Genomic DNA, 20,047 nt, shown 5'->3' with positions numbered 1-20,047 from the left:
AATGAAGCAATGAAAGCGAGAAAGGCGGAAAAAAATAGGCAAAATTAGTGAAGAGGCGAAGAGAATAGCCCTCAGACTTTCTCCTTGACTCGCAGCCAAACGCATTTACAATCGAGGAAGTTTCTACTGACTGGCTGCCGCTCCCTCCTTCTCCTGCCCTGGCTTCCCATCCCTCTCCTCTCACGCTGGGACCCCCCCCCCTTCCCCCCTCCCTCTATAGAAAGTGGGACTCCGTCTCCCTGCTCACTTTCTCTCGCCCGTCTGAAGATTTAACACAGCGCAGAGCGAAGCTGGCGGCCACAGTCGTGCCCTGGATTGTAACAGAGAAAGAGCGCAAGCCCTCCTGCAGCCTGCAAGCCCACCACCATGGACGTCAAACTGATGGCACTGCTGGCTCTGCTGGCCGTGGCCACACATGTTCCGACCTCCAACGGTGAGTCCAGAGGGACAGCAGCCCCTTTAATTTAAACGCTTCAGGAACATTACTGACAACATCATTTAGACAGGTTTTGGCTAATTTAAACGTTTAAGATTCTGGAGCTTCCGACATTTATATTTTTCTTATTGGCTATTTAGAACAGCATTTTTCTGGATTAAGTTTATGTTTGTTAGGTTATGTCAGCATTAATTTTAATTGTTTATGATTGATCGGTTGCCGTCGTGGTAAATCCCTTATTACAAGACTGTGAAATTCCAGTTCTTCGATCACCTGCTTTCCTTCTACATCGATAAATTTCTAGACAGAAAATTGGGTAACAGATTGAAATGTTATTAGAATTTTTTTTAATACATTAATTAAATAGCTACAGTATAACTTAAACTCATGGAGAGTAAATGAAGTACAAAATAGAAGCTTCTCGGTTATTGTTTTTTCGGACAGGTGCCGAATTATTGCGTTTTGCTTTGCTAGTTTTTTAAAATTATTATTATTTTGCAGTTTGTATTTGGGTTTGTGGAAACAAACATATATTTTTATACATAATTAGAAAATTAAACTTGAATGAAAATATTTCCCCACTGCAAGTTCTTATGTGGGGCGCTAGAAGAGAATAAGTAGAGAATATACTGATATTAATCAAAATCTAAAAAACAGAAAAAGCCTTTTTAAACAAAATGTTTATAAGCATTTGTTTCAGATTTTGGGCAAATATCTTATCTTATATAGGTGGATTCCTGCCACCGCATTGACCCCACATTTACCTCCCACGTTTAACCTTGGTAGGAACAAGACGGGGTGTTGAGTTTCCTAGCAGGATTTATCCTAAGCGTATTGTTTCTGCTCCACTAAGAGCTCAGATTGAATATTCAAGAGTTAGACCTAGACATGTGTATTTGCCTTTTCTCACTGCATCCTTATAATTAGTTTCTAATTAGGGATAAATCAGTGGTGGACACATGCTTCTGGCTCCAGTGCTGCATGCTGCATAATGATCCCTTAGTTTGCATGAGAAAAGACCCTGAATGGGTGCGAATCATTAGAGCGATATTACTGAGGATTTGGGCATTTGTGACAGGACATTTGCTGTTTCTTTATGAAAAAAAAGAATACATTGAACCTTGTAAAAAAAAAAAAAGAGCTTTATTATTGATGCACCTGATTTTAAGATTTCAATTACATTTAATTATATGTTGCCAAATCACAACAGCATTTGCTTTATATTGTATGGTTTGAGTAATCTGGACATTTACATTTGTACAGGCAGGGCATGGCTGATGTACAGAATCAGCTCTGTGAAATTTTGTAATTTCTTAAAGCACACTTTAAGCTTCAGTTTTCAATGCATTTTATTCCCATTCAAAGCCCTCTATAATGATGCAATTAAAGGCTATTCGGCTGGTTTCTTTTTAACTTTTATTGCCAGCCAGGTTTTCCTTCATCCTTTCCCTCATTTTTTTAACAACCCTCATCGTTTCTTTCATTTGAAAACTTTTAAGGAAGCATTTAGTCTTATTACTGTGCATCTGTAGTCCTCGGGGGCACCGACAAGCCTACACAAACTCACATTGTAATCATTTTAAGAATGTACCTCATAGAGGCTGCTGAGGCCGTCTGAGCTGCAGAGTGCTTTCATAAAAGAGGTGAATATTGGAAATTGAATGTTGAGGACCCTTCTCCTTTAGAGTGGCTTGGCTGAATGCTCCAGGAGTGAAAAGCTAAACTTCTGCATGTGTGTGTGTGTGAGAGTGTGAACGAGCGGGTGGTCAGAAAGGGCTAATCTCTTTTTAATGAGGATGTTGTTCACAGACATAGCAGGTAAACTTATACATTCCCATGCTTTGTTAAGATTTGTTACAGTAGATTAAACATGCCTTTAATTTGTCCAACGAGGTGAAAGGTACGTTTAATCGCAATCCAAATGAATCAGAAACTGCTGTGCTTGGATTTGATTTGAGTTGATGTAGGTATTTAAATCCTCACTTGAACCAAAATGACCCTTTCTTTTGTTAACGGGCAATGAAACGAAATATTAGACACCGCTGCTCATTTCATCCACTGTGATCTGAATAAGTTTTCTTTGGCAAGTTAACGGAATCATTTATCTTAAAGTCCAACGTCTGCCACATTTTACTGCCCTGCAGAGCTCCACATAAGTAATGCTGAATGTGTCTCTGTGTTGGCTGATTTCTCCTTTGTTCACAAAAAGCTTGTTAGGCTTTTCTTGCTCTTACATATTGAAATAAGGCAGGTGCAGCTTTGTCTGTGGATTTATCTTTGGATCCCAAAGCAAATTTTTCAGTTTTCAAATTCCTCTTCCTAACTCCTTCCTAAATATATAGCTGTGTGAATGCCAGAGCTTAAGAGTGCAGTGTTGCAGAATTGGAACAGTCAGTACTTGTTAAGCTTTTTAACAGCCTGGTCTCTTGAGATTTTGTTGCATTTTCTAAGCTTCATGCTAATTTGTAATCTTCCTTGTCCACTGTTTGTAGCAAAGCCCATCAGTCTGGTTGAGCGCTGCTGGTGTCGATCCACTCTCAACACGGTTCCCCAGCGCTCCATCAAAGAGCTCAAGTTTCTCCACACGCCCAACTGCCCCTTCCAAGTCATGTAAGTAGATGAGTCTCATGTTGCAGGGGGTGATTAACTTCAAGAAATGTGTTTCCTGGTGTAATTATCTGATGACTGTTTGAATGAGTCTGTCACTCGTGTGGCCTGTTTAAGTGGATTCTTTTCAGTGTGTCAAGGTTCATTTTTTAGGTTTTAAAAAAGCAGAATCGTGTAAAGTAACCATTTTGTGATAGATTAGATTGTACTTGATATCTGTGCTGAGCTTTTGCAAGTGAACTGTTCTCCTCAAACTCCCAGACATACAGTCACAATAACCAGATGTGGGAAAACAAAAAAACAATATAGGAACACAATAAAAATGTAAAATGACACTGGCATGCATTACCTTCTCTGTTTAATGAACACTACAGATTCATTTATGACTGTATTAGTGTAATGCCAGTAATAACAGGGCACACATATCATTCAAGACCAGTTCATATCAGTGAGTACAAACTACAAAAGGGCTGTGTTTGAAGCGTAGGCTATTTTTGGGGGTCTATCTAAGCCAATAGTCTTCTTTAACAAGAGGAAACAGAAATAAATGTAATACACTGCTGATGTGTGAGGTATGTGTGAGGTATGGTGTTAATATCCTTCTAGGCTTTCCTGAGTGAGCGGGCTGACTTTAAAACAACACAATCCACTCAGAGAGAGGAAAGCGCTAACGCTCAGAGCTCGAGGGGGCCATTTGTGTTTGGCAAAGGAAGCAATAATTAAGGGTCAAAGTGATTACCTTTGTATTTCTGCTGACCCCTTGTGTCCCTCATCTACTTTTTCTTTTTTCATTTCCCGCCTGAATCTGGTCAGCAACGTTGAGAATAATTTCACTGGTCTGGAACACATTAACAAAAAAGAACCTTCCTTAATTTGTTAGCTATTGAAAATCTGGACGGCAGAAGCCTCAAGGCCAAAAGGCTAAAGGACTGGAGGCTTCTTCCACAAAGAAAGGAGGGGGCTGGTGATGGTTGGAAGGGGTAACTGAATGGCAAAAGGTCAGGAAGGACTACCAGTCCTGTGGCTAGGCTACAAACTCCCTCTAACCTCCCTCCAGAAAACTGCCAGAGGAGTCAAGAAGTCATTCAGACAAGGAGCCCGCAGAGCGGCGCTCCGATATCTCTATTGAGGAGCATGAAAGAAAGTCGGTAACATAACACCCTCTTTCACCCCACAAGAAACTCCCCCTCCCCCCCCCTTCTCCCACTGTGTGCCCTCATCCCTTCACCCTAGCTTGACGACAACCCCTCCAAACCAGGCCGCCACGCTGTTGGTATTAACTTGCTGTGAAGTAATTACTACCTGCTGCTTGTGGAACTCCGGCCCCCAAATTCCTGCCAAGTCAATTAGGGTTTAGGTTCTCAGTTGGTCATCCAGACAGGCAGACAGATAAACAGGATGAAGTGAGAAACATCAAAATAACAGAGAGCTTCCGAGCTGATGAGCTGGCAACCTCTAATAAAACAAAAAGTGTGTGTGTGTCTGTGTGTGTGCGTAGGAAGGGGGGCGACCCCATGAGAAAAAGCAAACACAGATCCAGTTACGGAGCTGTTTGGCCTCCTGACATTTGAAGGATTCGGGATCAGGCTGGTGCTCCCGAATTGCTCTTTTAAGTTTGAGGGGCCATTTGCTCATCTGCCTCTAAATGCAGTGAGGAATAAGGGAGGTGGTATATCAGAGGGGCAAGCAAGAGAGGGGGCACGAATTGAATATGAAAGCAGTGTTTAACTTACAGAGATGTGTGACATGAGATGGAGGGAGGAGAACGGGGAGCAGCGAGACGCTACACCTCTGAGCTGTTAACTCTCATACATGACCTTTTGCCACTGAGGTGTGATATCCACATGTTTGGAGCAGGGTAAGACCCTGTTGCGTGCCCCTGCAATCACCCCATTGGGTCTGAAACTCACCCAGAGTCAGTGACTGACAACAGAACAAATCCTCTCCTAAATGTCTGGCTTAGCTCTCTAATAACAGACCAGACATCAGCACACTCTCTGTGACCGCCCTGCAGCACCCCTGAATCCTGAGGGGGAAGGAAAATTCAATATTTTGGAGTATGAAAGAAGAAAAATGTCTGTTTTTCTGAGTATTACAGTTGTATATTTTACCTAACATAAAGTGTTGAGGGTGAAGCAATGTTTCAGTTTCTGTTCAGGCTAATTTTTAGTGACTTCTAGTTTATTTAAATCTAAACTCATTTTAAAAATATGTTTAAAAACCCTCCACAAAAAAGACGTGTTAACATGTGCACCCAACAAAGTACCAGGAATAAAAATTTAAAGCAACATTTTTCTTTTTTAAGTTACACACATTGACATCTGCCTTGCCAAAAAAGACTAATATTTAAAAACTCTGTTTTCAAGAGGAGCGTAATCAGTGAATTACAGACAAAAAACAGAAACACAAATCAAATAAATAACCAAATCAGACTTAAACAGTAGTGGGATTTAAAAATATAGACTTATACTGTAAATTTCACCCTATACTACCAAAAAGGATTTAAGAGTGGTAGCGAACGTGACTGATTACTTAAACAAGCCTCTGATGTTGCACCTTTTAAAAGTTTTACATGAAACCAGCCTGATCAAAAGGACTTCCCACGTGTAAAGTTTGTGTCAGACTATGTGTGAAGATGTTTAGCATGCCGTGCAGAGACAGCTTTACAAGTCATACAGTGCGGTGTGATCTGCGATATCAGCCTCCCCCCTTCAGCCGTCCTTGAGCAGAAACAGCGAGCTGTGATTTTTCACCGCTGAGCAGATGCTGACAGCCTGTTATGCGTAGTAATCCTCCAGTTTGGAGCTTGGATGTGTTTTTAGATGTGCAGAGATTTTTAGAGCTTATCTGAGGTGTATCTGAGCTCAACCCCCGTAGACCTTTTAATCCTGGCATGTTTTGCTCATTTCACTTCTGATTTATTTAACAGCCGATAAACCATAAACAGCGAGGGGCTGTTTTTGTTCCCATTATGGTTAAAAAAGTGCTGTTTAGCTTTTAAAAATGCTTTAAGAGTTTTGTAGCTTTAGTAAAAAACTTACATTTACTGATTTATTTCCAAGAGACAAACTAAAGGTATATACATTGCTCTTAATCTATATTAGTCATAAATCACTAATATTAAGTAGTACAGCCAAGGAGCACCTATTTAAATGCTATGGTAAATGGTAAAAATGGCCTGTATTTATATAGCGCTTTACTAGTCCCTAAGGACCCCAAAGCGCTTTACACATCCAGTCATCCACCCATTCACACACACATTCACACACTGGTGATGGCAAGCTACATTGTAGCCACAGCCACCCTGGGGCGCACTGACAGAGGCGAGGCTGCCGGACACTGGCGCCACCAGGCCCTCTGACCACCACCAGTAGGCAGCGGGTGAAGTGTCTTGCCCAAGGACACAACGACCGAGACTGTTGGAGCCGGGGCTTGAACCGGCAACCTTCCGATTACAAGGCGAACTCCCAACTCTTGAGCCACAATCAGAATAAATGCTATAAGCAAGGATGTTAGGTTGTGCATCCCACTGAATAATAATGCTTGATTTGTTGTCATTGCGCAAGGACCGTACCCTGAACACAAGAGAAGCAGAAAAGGAGGCTGGATGAGCTTCTTCAGGCATCCATTAAAATGCCGGTCACACTTTGTTGAGGTTACTGAGAGGTCTTGTTACAGTTTGGTTAACCGCACAGCCGAAGAAGAAGATAAAGCCTCTGTACTGTACAACACTGCAGGATGTCAAGCTACACAAGAGGGCCAAATTTAAAACTGCAACCCTTACATGTCCTTGAAAGTGATTTATTGCCTCTGAGTTTGCTTTGGGCTTAAACACTTTGATTCCTCATTATCTCTGTTACTCCTCTTTTATGTGGAAACCAGGATGAGTGTGGAAAAAAAATGTACTGCAGAAGCAAATGTAAACATGCGGGAGAATGTGGCAATAAAAACCCATCGCACTCGTCTGCACCCCACTTTGAAAAACTAAAGTTGGGACAAGACAGTTTGGGGGATTTGGGTTTTTTTTTTTCATTTTAAATTCTGGCAATGAGTAGTTTTTTTTTACTTGCTAAAGTAGTAGAGTTAATGCCAAATTATTGTTGTTTTTAAGCTGTTCTTTAGCTTAAATAGTTTCTATGGCTCTCCTTTTTTTGCCTTTTTCACTTCCTCGGGCAGCTAGCTACCAGCATGTGCATAGGTAGACACATTAAGGGGTGTTTGGTTCCTCTCTCAGGAAATCTTGAGTATCAGAAACCTTATTTCCTGGATTCTGGTGAATTTTGTGGCACTAATTTGTACACATTTTTGCATCAGTTTCTGGTGGAGGTGTTTCTGGTAGTTGTTCAACATATAATGCAACAAAACGCAATAAGACTCAGATGCATTCTGTGCTGCTTTCAAATAACGTAACTTTTATCATTTAATATTATCCTTCCTGACATTACACACATCTATCCTCTGTCTTTAATCTGATTAAAGGTGGCACAAGTGATAAATTCCTTTGTTTTAGTTTATAAACCCCTGTTTATAATAGCTCACACAGATATCTTCCCCCCCATATTCCAACCTTTGTGCACATTCAAACAACGTCAGACATATCTGTGATGCTTTTAAGGAATCAGCAGTGTTATTGAGTTTGTCTGAAAACAAGAAGGTCACGCAACATTTCCTTAAGATTAGAATCAGATTTGGCTTTATTGGACGTGTACACATACAAAGAGCTGGGCTCAGTTCTTTCTTCGCTCTCAGTATAAACAGAATAGACAAACAGACAGTACATACAACAGCAACATGACACAGACAATAACACCGTGTTGGTGATACAATGGTGCAGAGTGCAACACTGCTGGAATAAATTACAGAATAAATAAAGGATGGAGAACTGGTTATTAAATGTACAGTATAAACACAGGAACTTGACAGTATATAGTATTTAGATATATACAGCAAAGTGTATACAGAGTTTGCTTTATGTAGTTAGCAAACTAGCAGCAACAGTCTTAGTTATCAACATGCCTAAAGAGGCTGTGTTGCTGCTGAATGAGATCAGCACTGTTGCCTCACTGAGTAAAATTACTGTGTTTCTAGGTCATTCCTGTGCTTCCTTCCTTCTTGTTTTCATTGGTGGAAATCTTCCCACATCCCACCTAAAATCTACACATTGAGCTTCTGGGTGAACAAATCTGCTCTGCATTTTTCCAACTGGTGCAGTCAGAAAACGAGGCTTAAAGTCAGCTTGTCAAAACAGCTTTGTTTTCAAGATTGCTTCATTTTGGTAGAATGTGTCATGTAACCAAATCAATTCATGCTTTTTTTTCTTCCACAGTGCAAAGCTGAAGAGCAACAGGGAAGTTTGCATCAACCCTGAGACCAAATGGCTGCAGCAGTACTTAAAGAATGCCATTAACAAGTAAGAAACCCCCTCTATCTATCTACGAATGGCACGAGCATCACTGACAAAGGCAGAAATGAAATATGGTTCCCTTCTCCTCTAAGTTTAGAGCTTGCAAATAAACCAATGTTAAAAAAAAAGTCAATTTCTCAGTTTCCTACTGACAATTAGTCTCTGAAATTGGTGACATGGTTGATGTAAGCCAGTGAGTTATTATCTGTGAAATAATGAGCTTCAAGTAAGACCAGAGATAAATCCACCACTGGTATGTCTGCTTCCTATTTTCTCATAAGCACATCTGAGATAGTCAGCCAAATCAGAGCACTTACGTTAACATTAAAACTTTACACATTATCATCACAAATTGCACATCTGTAAAAGAACGCTTCTGGCTGGGGATTAAAAACTATTCATAAAAACTGCAGTAGCTGTTTCACTTTTTAATGGGCTATGCAGTAAATATGTGCCTTTCACATAAAAGGAAAAAAACTGTTCCCAACATGTCTGGTGGTGATTATTGCCAGGCTGCATGCCTGCGTCTTTAAACAGTATAAACACTTAAAGTGCACAATGTGAAAACAAACAATAAAGGAATATCTGAGGGGTTACAAGACATTGTTTATTATTGTAGCGAAGGACTTCTGTGACTGCAGATTTAGGCATTGTCGTAGTTCACTGAAGCTGGCATGTGGCGCAGCAGCAAATAATCTGTCATACACAACAAATATCACCAAATATCAGCCTTTCATATTTAGACTAGTGTCGCTCATGGGCTTCTGCATGTTAACCTCTTAACACGCACCAGATCTTCTCTTAGGCTTGGCGTTAATGCCAGCGACATCCTTATTTTTAATAACCTATAAAAACAAAATGTAGCTATGCTTCTTTAACATGTATCTAAATGCATCCTAATCCAGCTGGTGGAAGTACGAGAGGTTAAGAGTTGAATATGCATCACACATCATAACTGTCAAACGAAACTTTCCACTTGTTGGCTTAAAAACCTATGATATTATAGCTTTTTTCCACCAGCTGACAATTGACATTTTACATCCACCACTGTTATGGGTTCTGTTTTACTTTTATAGGCATTTTTATACTATATTCAGGAACTTAAAGCACATCAGTAGCCAAGTATATTTCTTAATCAGAAGAACAGCGTTCAGCTCAGCTTACATAATTAAAACCACATATTTCTAATGATCAATTAGTCTTTTAACAAATTTTGCAGTGGGGAGCAAAATGTGCCATTAGATCACCGTGTTTGATGCTAAAAATGAGCCTCTGAACTCCAATCTAAGCATTTCATTAAACAAAAAAACATAAATGATTTATGAATGATTCATTTAATGATTAACCGGTCAATCCAGTAAAGCCAAAAGTTTTGTAAATGGTCTCCCATTGTTCCAACTTCACCTTTAGCCAATGCAAACTGCCTCTGGATTTGCAAGTGATGCTTCCCAGACACCGTAATTTAAGCATGGCAAACACAAGCTTATAAAAGACAAGTGAAAGATCTATGATTATAGTTAGGCATATATAATACTGCACCAGAAGGTTTTACAAACTTCCTGATCTGTCTTCTCTCATCGGACATAATTACATTTCCCTCATATGCACTTTTATATGAAAATGACCAGAAGTGCACACGAGGCATGAGAGTCGTGTTAAGTGTTATTTTATTCTAGAGGTTCTCAAAATAGGCAATAATGAATGGAAAAATCCTTTTTTATACTAATGTGTTCTTACAAACACCAGAAACAGCCAAAAGATTTAAGCTGAAAGAACATAAAGTGAGTTAGATATAAGAAATTCTGTGCTTATACGAATGTGCCTTGTATGAGCGCATTTGTTCATATATCCCCATAAAATGAAACCAAAAATTGATCTCCTTTCAAGAGCCTATATTAAACAAATTGAAGATATAATGTTTAGTTACAAAACTTACATTCATATATCATGCTCTCTGAAAAAGGTCAAAAACAACTCGCTCTTCCTTTATACCAGTGATGCACAGCTCATTCCAAGAGAAGATGAATTTCAAATGACTAAAGTCACATAAAACTAGATAACATGTTTTTAACCTGTGGCTCAACAATAACCCGTTATTTGTTCTCATGGATTTTTAAATGTAAATATGTAAATATAACTGTGACAGCTAAAACGAAGTTGTTTTCAGTTACATAAACTCATCTTAATAACTTCTGAATCTTTCTCCAGGGTGAAGAAATCTAGAAGACGCGCTAATAAGATCAACTAAAACACAAAGGGAGTCCTGTATGTCATCCAGCCTGGTATTCCCAGGCTGAACCTCTGTACCTCCCTGTCACTGCTATGGATGTATGCACACACGCTGTATGTACCCGTCCAACTCTCTGGACAGCTTGCAGAAGCTGCACTCCATCCCCAGCACCATCCACCGATCCCTCGGGACGTCCAGTTGTTTCACATTCACCTTATCCGGCAACAAATCTTAGCACCAAGTGCAATCTCACCTTGACGGACACATGTTGATGTCAAAAATATGTGCTGAGTACTGAGTGAATGGCATGGGAGAGTGTGTGTGTGTTTGAATGTTGCATACATGAACTCTGATTGTGTGCCTGTATATAATATTTTCTTGCTTCACACAGCTATAGAGGAACAATTCTACCTTTCTGTCTCGTGCAAGGCTTTGTGAGTAATGCCACCATCATTTCAAGTCAGATTAATTTTTAATAAAAGCTGCTGACTGAGGAAAAAACATTCACATCAGCTTCCTTGGAAAAAATGCTGTTGGGACTTTGTTGCCAGTTCCTGCCCTTTTATATCAGAAAATGTGGTTTGGAAAAATGCAGACGTGTCAAATTTGAAAACATCAAAAGAAATGTTTCCACATCAAATTGATATCATATCCTTCTGCTCAGAATGATATGATTTATTATTCTAGTTTTAATATATACATTACTCAAAGAAGAATTTTGGATGTAGGCTTTCCACACATAAATGTAGAAGGCTTGTTGTGATTTGAAGTGAAAGTGGCATTACTCTGAGAGTGAAGGCTCATGGGATATATTCAGGGGCTGGCAATTGGGGGAAACCATCCACAAGCTTTTGTTAACTGTAACACGCAGAGCTCGCTAGCACAGGTCTAGTTGGTTTTGAGCTTGGTGCAGGAATAGAGAGGAAGCTCACAGAAACTACTAAAAAGCACGCACTGATCCAATGGTGCTATATGTTCAGTTTAAGGAGTCAGAGCCATTGACATAACTGTGTTTTTAGTGATGATTTTATGCAAGATGGGATGTCGAGACTCTCGGTGTCTTAAATGGAATGCAATATGTTTTGAAATAAAGGCTCAAAGGACTGTTGTTGGAAGTGAAAAATGAAAATGAAGTCGATTCTAAGCTGACGTTAAGGCCACACTGTACTGATAAAGACTGTAAAGAAATAAAACACTAATCAGTGCATCCCAAAAAGTTGGTCCTGTTCATCTGGACGTCTGAAGAAGTCACTTGGGTGAGTGACGAAACGTTTCCCCCACTGAAAACAGATGAACAGACTCAACTTTTTGGGATTTCCTTATCTGGATGACCGAGCATGGATGAAAACACCAATCAGTGCAGCTTTTTGTTTTTTAGCCAACTGATCTTATTGGTTAAGAGAGACCAAATATTTATGCACCACCAAGAAGCAGATGAATTCAATTTCATGGATTTTAGGTAAAATAGGTAGGACGTCGTTACAATTCAGGATAGTTTTACACTTTGTAAAAAGGACCAACAGAAGAAGTTAGATGCAGTGTTTTCATACCAGCACCTGTCCTTAGTAGGAATGAAAAGCTACTACATTGTCCAAATAGCTGAAAGATAAATGCCTGAAAAGGAATGCTCACGGTGGCAAAAGAACATTTTTAATTATCAGTTATTTTATATATATGTGAACCACTTTATGTTTTTTTTAATGTAATTGTTTTATTTTTATATTGAAGATAATCTTACAAAATGTTTTTTTTAATGAAATGTACAACAGGCAGAAGCTACTAAATGAAGGCCGTTCATTAAAGTGCTAGAAACAGTATCTGACTTCATTTTTGAGGATTCATTCAATATTTCACATATATGTAAAAGTCTGTAAGTATGTTATGCACAGTATGCGACACATATATTAATATTGCTTGCATTTTTTTTAGAATACAGAAATGCTGAGCAACTTAAATGTTGCTGTCTTGAGTTTATTGATATTGTTTGCTTATCAGCTGCAGAGCGCGTGAGCGGAATAAAACCCAATCCAGCCTGCAGTGATAGAAAACAAAAGCCACAAGTCAGGAAACTATTCAGCTCAGCCCACCATTTGTCCCCATCAGCCTCATGATTTAGTTTTTTATAGTTTTACTTAAGTTGATATATGATGTGTCAAAAGAACTGCTGAGCCAAAACAGAATAAAGACTAAGAGTTTAGATCAGCCAGCATGTGCTTTCAATCTGGACACTCCCAGCACCCCACAGGCTTTCTTTTCAGGTTCACTCGACTGCTCCCATGCCGCAAAATTGCTTTGTTTTGTTTTGTTTTGGGTCCGTCCCCCCCCCCCCCCCCCCCCCACAAATTGCTATGGAAGTCCAAGTGCTTGTGGTCATTGTTATCGTCTATCATCTTTTGTGTTTTATGGTCTATTTACTGACTGACAGGTTACTGGTGGTAATCTTATCAATTTGGAGCTAATGGTGCAACAATCCTGTAAGTGTAATTCATTTCTCATTACTCTAATGGCCAAGAATCTTGTATAATTATACTAATTTGCGTAAACACCATTGCTCAATAAAACTGTGCTGTTTTCCAAACACACTGATATGAAAAGATAAAGGTTAGTGTGTTAAACCACAACCCAGTCCATAATTAGTAGATTAAATATTTCTGTAAAAAAAAAAGTCCAGATTTTTCATTTATAATGTGATTATTATCTAAATAGCAGGACTAACTTTGTTAAACTAATAAGAAATATGTTAAACAAACTTTCAACAGCATATGCTCTACGTCACTCACGATTTACCTTATTAAGATTCATGTAATGTAATAAGTATTTAGTTATATTAAATAGACTTTAAGTGCTGTTAAGTTAGTCCCGTGGCCCCTGTGGAAACTTGACACCTGTGCAGTGTCAGAGCCACTCTCGCTAACCCATCAACAGAGCGTAATTTGTGGGATCAAATATATATCAGGCAAAGCTGTGTTCCAACACAGTCATCACTGTGCAATTATATTTTTCAAAGAAGGTTTTTGTTTCTTTGTATTTAGACCAAATATATATTCAGGGTCACATTTACTTGCCATTAGTGTGTTACTAAAATAACTGAAGTGTGTTTCAATTAGGTCCCCAAGACAATGTGAAATGACTTCATTTCTTTTGAGGCAGCTTCTGACACATGTTCTTCTATACACAAGACGTATTAGAGTATTACTCTGTATTTTCACTGATTGTAAACCAAGAGGCAGTATTTTAGCTTTTATATCAACCCTTTTTTTCAATAAACCTATATAAACTAAAGTGCTGTTATACGTGTATTTCTCATCAACAGTGATTCTTTGTATTTATTGTTCATTTAAAGCTGCATTATGTCATTTCTGAACAATGGTGAGGTGGAGCTGGAGCCATATTAGAGCTGAGATTGTGTCCCCACAGATAAAGCTTGGCATTCACTCGTCTTTTAGGCTGTTTCACCTCTATTAGGCATCTTGTTCAATGCGGGACTGATGCACTGCTCTTCTGCCTCACCCAACAATCCACCTCTGTTAAAAGTACTGAGATGGATTGCGGGGCATTGTTGTTGCAGCTTTAAGCCTGCAGAGCTGAACTGATGTCTGTATGAAAGGGACAGCTGGTGTGACAGGTCTCACCACACTAGTCACCAGCAAGACCTCTGATGGATCTGAAAACAATTCAGCCAGAACCAGCGCTGTGATGTTTTTGTCTGGTGCAAAATGAACGAGCAAAGTAAAATATGAAAGTTATTTCAACAAAAAATATTATTACATGGTTGCTTCAGGATGGAGGTTTACAAAAGAACAAAGAGCTTGGAGTTGTAGAGTAAATAAATGAATGTCACTTCAATACAGTTAGGGTTTAAAAACCGAATGATAATCAGAAACTCCAGTGTAAAATGGGAAAACACAATGATGTGAAAAAACAGATATCATAACCAAAAAGATCAAATGTTTGCAGTTAAATTATGTATGATGATTATCCATGAGTCTACTGAAAAGTTGTTTAACCTCTGAACACATGACTAATTTTGTAGATGTTGCCTACAAACTATGAAGCATTTCTGTTTCTCTGTTTTAAATAGACAATATAAGTAATCATAGCAACATAAAACATTATGAAAACATATACTGTGCAAAAACCCCAACAACAGTGTGACATTATTGCAGTGCAAACAAATACAGTCTGAGTTTAGTCCTGTAAAATCTCATTTTAATCTAATGGTGTCAATTTCCAGCGGGCAGGAGATAAAGAAGTTGTTGGGTTAATTTTTAATTTTGCTGACTGGTTGAATGTGTGCATTAGATACATTAACTTAATCGGTAGAAGGTCAGAACCAGTTATACTCCACTTTTCTCTTATGCCCGATTTAGACTTCTGCAGGGAGCCTTTGAAGAGTTTGTGACATACCCCAGATAAGTAGCCAATGTCATTACCCAGAGTTATACTTCCATGTGGTTGTTAAATAGTGTGGTCATGTACCGAGGTTTCATAAGCAGATAAACTGAAATGCTGGGACATCTCTTTTCCCCTCCTGACGCCCTCACTCTTTGCTATGGTCAGTTTTTGTTTGTTTTTGTTGTTTTTTTGTAGGCAAACATATTTGTCCCTCAGGTTTTTCCACTTCTTCATACATTCCCTCACATCCAGTTTGGTAGTTGCTACAATGTGCCTCCGGGAAGCTGCTGACATTTGTGAATTCTTACATTTACGCAGTGATTATTAATCTTTATGATGAGGCGAGGATCGTTATTCTTTCACAGATAAATTAAAAAGTAAGTGAAAGTAAGTGGAAAAGTAGCTGCAAATGCACAGGAGTGATCGACAGCACTGAGCAGGCCAATCAAAATAGCTGGCTGCGGTAACCCAACGTGTAGTTACATTTCTTCTGAGGTGCATCTCAGGTTAAGTGGAAGGTTACGGCGTAAGGTCCAAATGGATTTCTAGTTACCCTGTTACTTAAGAGGTAGACTTCCTGCAGAAGTCTAAATCAGGCATTAGCGTGGCTGTCTGATGGCTGACGATGCTCCATTTTCAGTTGCTTTAAATGTCTAAAGTATCTGAAGTATGTCAGGAAAATAGGTTCTGACTGAGATGTAATTGCAGGCGTTCACATTTGCCCTTCTCCATATGTCTAAACCTAGTTGACTAACAAATTAAAAATACATATTACTTGTTGTTCTTAGAGTATTTAAAAGTAGAAAGGGAGGCAGAGACTTCGGCTTTTAGGACCCCTCTTGTGTTGTGTGTATTAACTGTATTGTTAACTGGTAATTATGAGACAGTGCATTTCAAGTCATTTTATGGAGTAATGGAACGAGTAGAGTAACAAATTGCTTTCTCCGGCGAGTATTTAAGTAATATACCACATTATTTTAAAGATTTTAAGTCCTGCCTTTCCCTCTTCATCCCAACAGGGCGTGGCAGATGGCCGCCCCTCTCTGAGTCTGGTTCGCCTGAGGTTTCATGCTGTTAAACAGGAGTTTTTCCTTCCCACTGTCACCAAGTGCTTTCTCACAGGGGGTTGTCTGATTGTTGGGGTTTGCTCTGTGCTATTGTAGGATCTTTACCTTTTAACATAAAGCACCTTAAGGTGGCTGTTGCTGTGATTAGGTATTATATAAATACAATAAATTGAACTGAATAAAATTTACCGAGTCCTGCATCTGGCAACCTGTCCTGCCTCTTCTCAACAACTGTCATAAGTAGTTACTTACCCTGTTTGATGCTAATATTAAACGGCAGCACCACACCTGAGACAGGTGGAATAAGATGAACCACAGACCACGTAAATCATCTCTCAGTGGAAAAAATGAACTCTAGAGACCAGGCTTCCTGTTGCAGGTCCACAATTTAACCCGCTCAAATGGAAAAGCAAAACCAGAACGGCACACAAACAGCCTTGCATTGCCTAGAACAACCACTTTTAGTCTCAATGAATAATGCAAAGGGACTATCATTTAGCATTTTCCACCTTACAACTGAAAAATGCTCTGCAAATTTGGATAGCAATAAAGAGGAACACGGCGCATGTAATGCCCATTAGCATCCCGGTCTGATATTTTAATACCTGAGGTTTCAGAAGTATTCTTTTGTGCTGGTTCATAACTCGTTTGCAGCACCAGGGAGCCCGTGTAACTTTAAAAAGCTGTCAGCGCTAATAAAGTGGAACCACGTAGAGCGGATTAATTTCACGGTGCAGCTCTCGCCTCTGACCTCTGCGTAGATACACATGAGGAACATGAGACATGGTTTGGACATGGACCAAGCAGTTTAGAGGGTCATAGTTACATGTTTGGGCCTTTTGGGCACATTCAGAAATGATTATGGGATTTTTATACTGTGCTTACTCAGCTGAGACCCTGGCACAATGGAGGTGGTTGACATATAAACAGAGTTTTTTATAAAGATGTATTGGTCTCATTCAACCCAGCTAAAGAATTTGACAGGGTTTTTACACCAAGAAAAAAAATCTAACTAAACGTTAAGCGGCCTCAGGTCAGCGTGTGAGATATTTTTAATAAAGTTAGATAAAACATTAGTAGCCAGTTGTGACTCATAAAATGTGTCCAGTGGGATAATTAAATTCTGAATCAGACATGCGTTGTCCAACCAAGAACAATAAAAGCACAGATTGATGGAGAGACATAGCAACAGATGAAGCAGTAGAGTAAATGTTGACTCAAATGGTTCAGGGAAAAGTGGACCTCACATACAGTTCAAGGAGGCACTGTAGGATTTTTTGACATAGTGAACAAGACACGACGAACCATTTAAACCAATTAAAACTGTATATAACATCTGTAGGAACTGTTTTGACTCGAGTTCATGAACATTTTGAAAGTGAGGACAAAAGATTTTTGCACTTATTTGTACCTGCTTCTCTACCATTCTCTTGTTTCACTGCACCTTGTGGAGGGATATTACAGTTTTTCTCGATTGCTTAAACACTATAACCAGGCCTCTAAACTAAAATTTCAAAACCGTAACGCTACTGTTCAAAAAGCTCACCCATTTCCCTGAACTATAAACACTATTCCCTGCTTTGACACATGACTCAAATTTGGTGAACTGTTACTGCAAAACTCTACACACAAATCCCTACATTTTACAGTGCTTACACCATGTAGTCATTTAGAAAGCACTAGCATGCAATAATGTTAACTTAAGTCAGCATAGCTTGAGCTCAATTAGCACACAATTAACCAGGTGGAAACACTAGGAGTCAAAATTTAGCACACACCAATCAGAACCTGCGATAGATAGATAAAAGGGCCAAAGTCAGCTCATTCAGGTTTGAAACAATGGATCCAAAGAGATGCAAAGGAAGAGGACGTGGTGGAGAAAGAGGACGTGGTGAAGGAGGTGGAGAACGACGGCGACAAGGAAGGGGAAGAGCAAGGGCAAGAAGACAGTCAGTCTCGGATGAAATTCGAGCCACTTTAGTTGACCATGTCCTTGTCCATGGGATGACTATGAGGGAGGCTGGGCAACGAGTACAACCAAATTTGAGTCGCTTCACTGTTGCCTCCATCATCAGAACCTTCAGGGAGGAAAACAGGTAGGTGTACTTGCAGTAAGACTGCTTTGTACAGTAACGTTTAAGTTACTGAACTTATGTGTCTTGAGTTTCAGTATGTTTCCATTATTTGCCTGTAAAATGAATGTGTGACAGTTACAGTAATGAGTGCTTCTATTTTTGTAGGACACAGAGACGACCACCTGGTGGAGGCAGGTTAAGGCTTTTGTCGGAGGAGCAAGAGAGGGAACTTGTAAACATGGTAATTGCAAATAATGTAATCCCCCTGCAAGAGATTCAAAGGAGAGTGATTGAGGATGATCATCTTTTTCGAGGCATAAATGCCATCAGCCTCTCCACAATTGACCGAAAGAATCAATTCCGGATGAAACAGGCATACCGAGTCCCTTTCGAACGAAACTCTGACAGAGTGAAAAACCAACGTGTGGAATATGTTCAGGTATGAGTTTTGATACTGTATAAAGTATTGTGTACCATCACAGCATGGCAGTTTATGCTGCCATTTCAGCACTCTTGAACTGTGGTTCAGGGTACCGATTGACTCTACTGTGTTATGTGTTTTGCAGAGAATCTTTGAGATTGAAGGACGGCCTGTTCCCCATGAAATAATCTTTGTGGATGAGGCAGGTTTTAACCTGACCAAAAGAAGGAAAAGGGGGAGGAACATAATTGGCCATCGGGCTATTGTAAATGTCCCTGGTCAGCGTGGGGGGAATGTCACTATGTGCGCAGCCATCAGCCAACGAGGGGTACTCCACCGCCATGCCGTACTAGGACCCTATAACACTATGCTTCTCCTTGCTTTTCTTGATGGTTTAAGACAACATATGTTCCAGCTGGACTACAGGGAACCAGCACAGCCAGAGCAGCCTCACTACGTTGTTGTGTGGGATAACGTCAGCTTCCATCGCGCTGCTCTGGTTCATGACTGGTTTACCAATAACCCAAGGTTTTCTAATATCTTTCTGCCTGCATACTCTCCCTTTCTAAACCCGATAGAGGAGTTATTTTCGGCATGGCGGTGGAAAGTGTATGGCCGAGAACCTTATGTCCGTGTTCACCTCCTTCAGGCCATGGAAGAGGCCTGCCTAGACATATCAGTAGATGCATGACAGGGGTGGATCAGGCATGCAAGAGGATTTTACCCCCGCTGCCTGGCTGGGGCCAATATAGCCTGTGATGTGGATGAGATTCTCTGGCCTGACCCAGACCAAAGACAAGATGCTGAGGTGGGATAATGTTTCTGGTGTGTGTTGTACTGTATAGTACATGAATGACAATGTGCCACTGTACATACATTGGTTGCGTCTTTTGTGTTTATCATGTGACAAGGGTTTTGAAGGGGAGAACCATAAGCAACCTATTTGTTTTGGAACTATTGTTTTGAATTAATTGTACCAGTGTGCAAAACTCTGTTGTAGTGTGTGTGTTTTTGAGGGCTTGTGTTTGATGTCTGAGGGCAAAGTTTGGTTTTTCAGCAGGAGTGAATAGTTTTGGGTGTAGAGCTTCATTTTGACCTGGAAATAGGATGTTTGGGAAATTGAGTGAGATGTTATGGATTTGTGTTTACAGTTGTGAGGATATGAGGCGTAGTTTCAAGAAATGTGTTTTAGCAATCGAGAAAAACTGTAATCCGACACTGCTGTTTGTTTTTGATAATGCTGACGTATGCTTCTATTCCTTTACTGCATTTGCAGTAAATATGATGTTCAGTGAAACACCTAAAATGTAAAATATTGTCTTCTGTAAATATCACGACCCTCGCACAGCAGCAAGCACATTAAAAACAGCACCCAGCATACAACAGCCTTCAACTCAAATCACCTCAGACAG

The 20,047-nt window shown here is 39.8% G+C and overlaps 1 protein-coding gene across 1 annotated transcript; it reads left to right on the top strand.

Annotated features, from left to right (window-relative positions):
- Positions 1-235: 235 nt before the first annotated feature.
- cxcl12b (chemokine (C-X-C motif) ligand 12b (stromal cell-derived factor 1)) lies at positions 236-19,773 on the top strand. Its single transcript, XM_080302208.1, has 8 exons — positions 236-433; positions 2,929-3,046; positions 8,370-8,453; positions 10,656-10,677; positions 16,092-16,214; positions 17,970-18,235; positions 18,380-18,653; positions 18,781-19,773. Exons 1-8 carry the CDS (start codon positions 367-369, stop codon positions 19,324-19,326), a joined length of 1,500 nt encoding a protein of 499 aa, XP_080158334.1. The 5' UTR covers positions 236-366; the 3' UTR covers positions 19,327-19,773.
- The last annotated feature ends 274 nt before the right edge of the window (positions 19,774-20,047 follow it).

Source organism: Astatotilapia calliptera, chromosome 6 (assembly GCF_964374335.1).
Source record: "Astatotilapia calliptera chromosome 6, fAstCal68.1, whole genome shotgun sequence".
In the NCBI taxonomy this organism is placed as follows: Eukaryota; Metazoa; Chordata; class Actinopteri; order Cichliformes; family Cichlidae; genus Astatotilapia; species Astatotilapia calliptera.
This window is presented reverse-complemented; position numbering and strand designations above follow the sequence as displayed.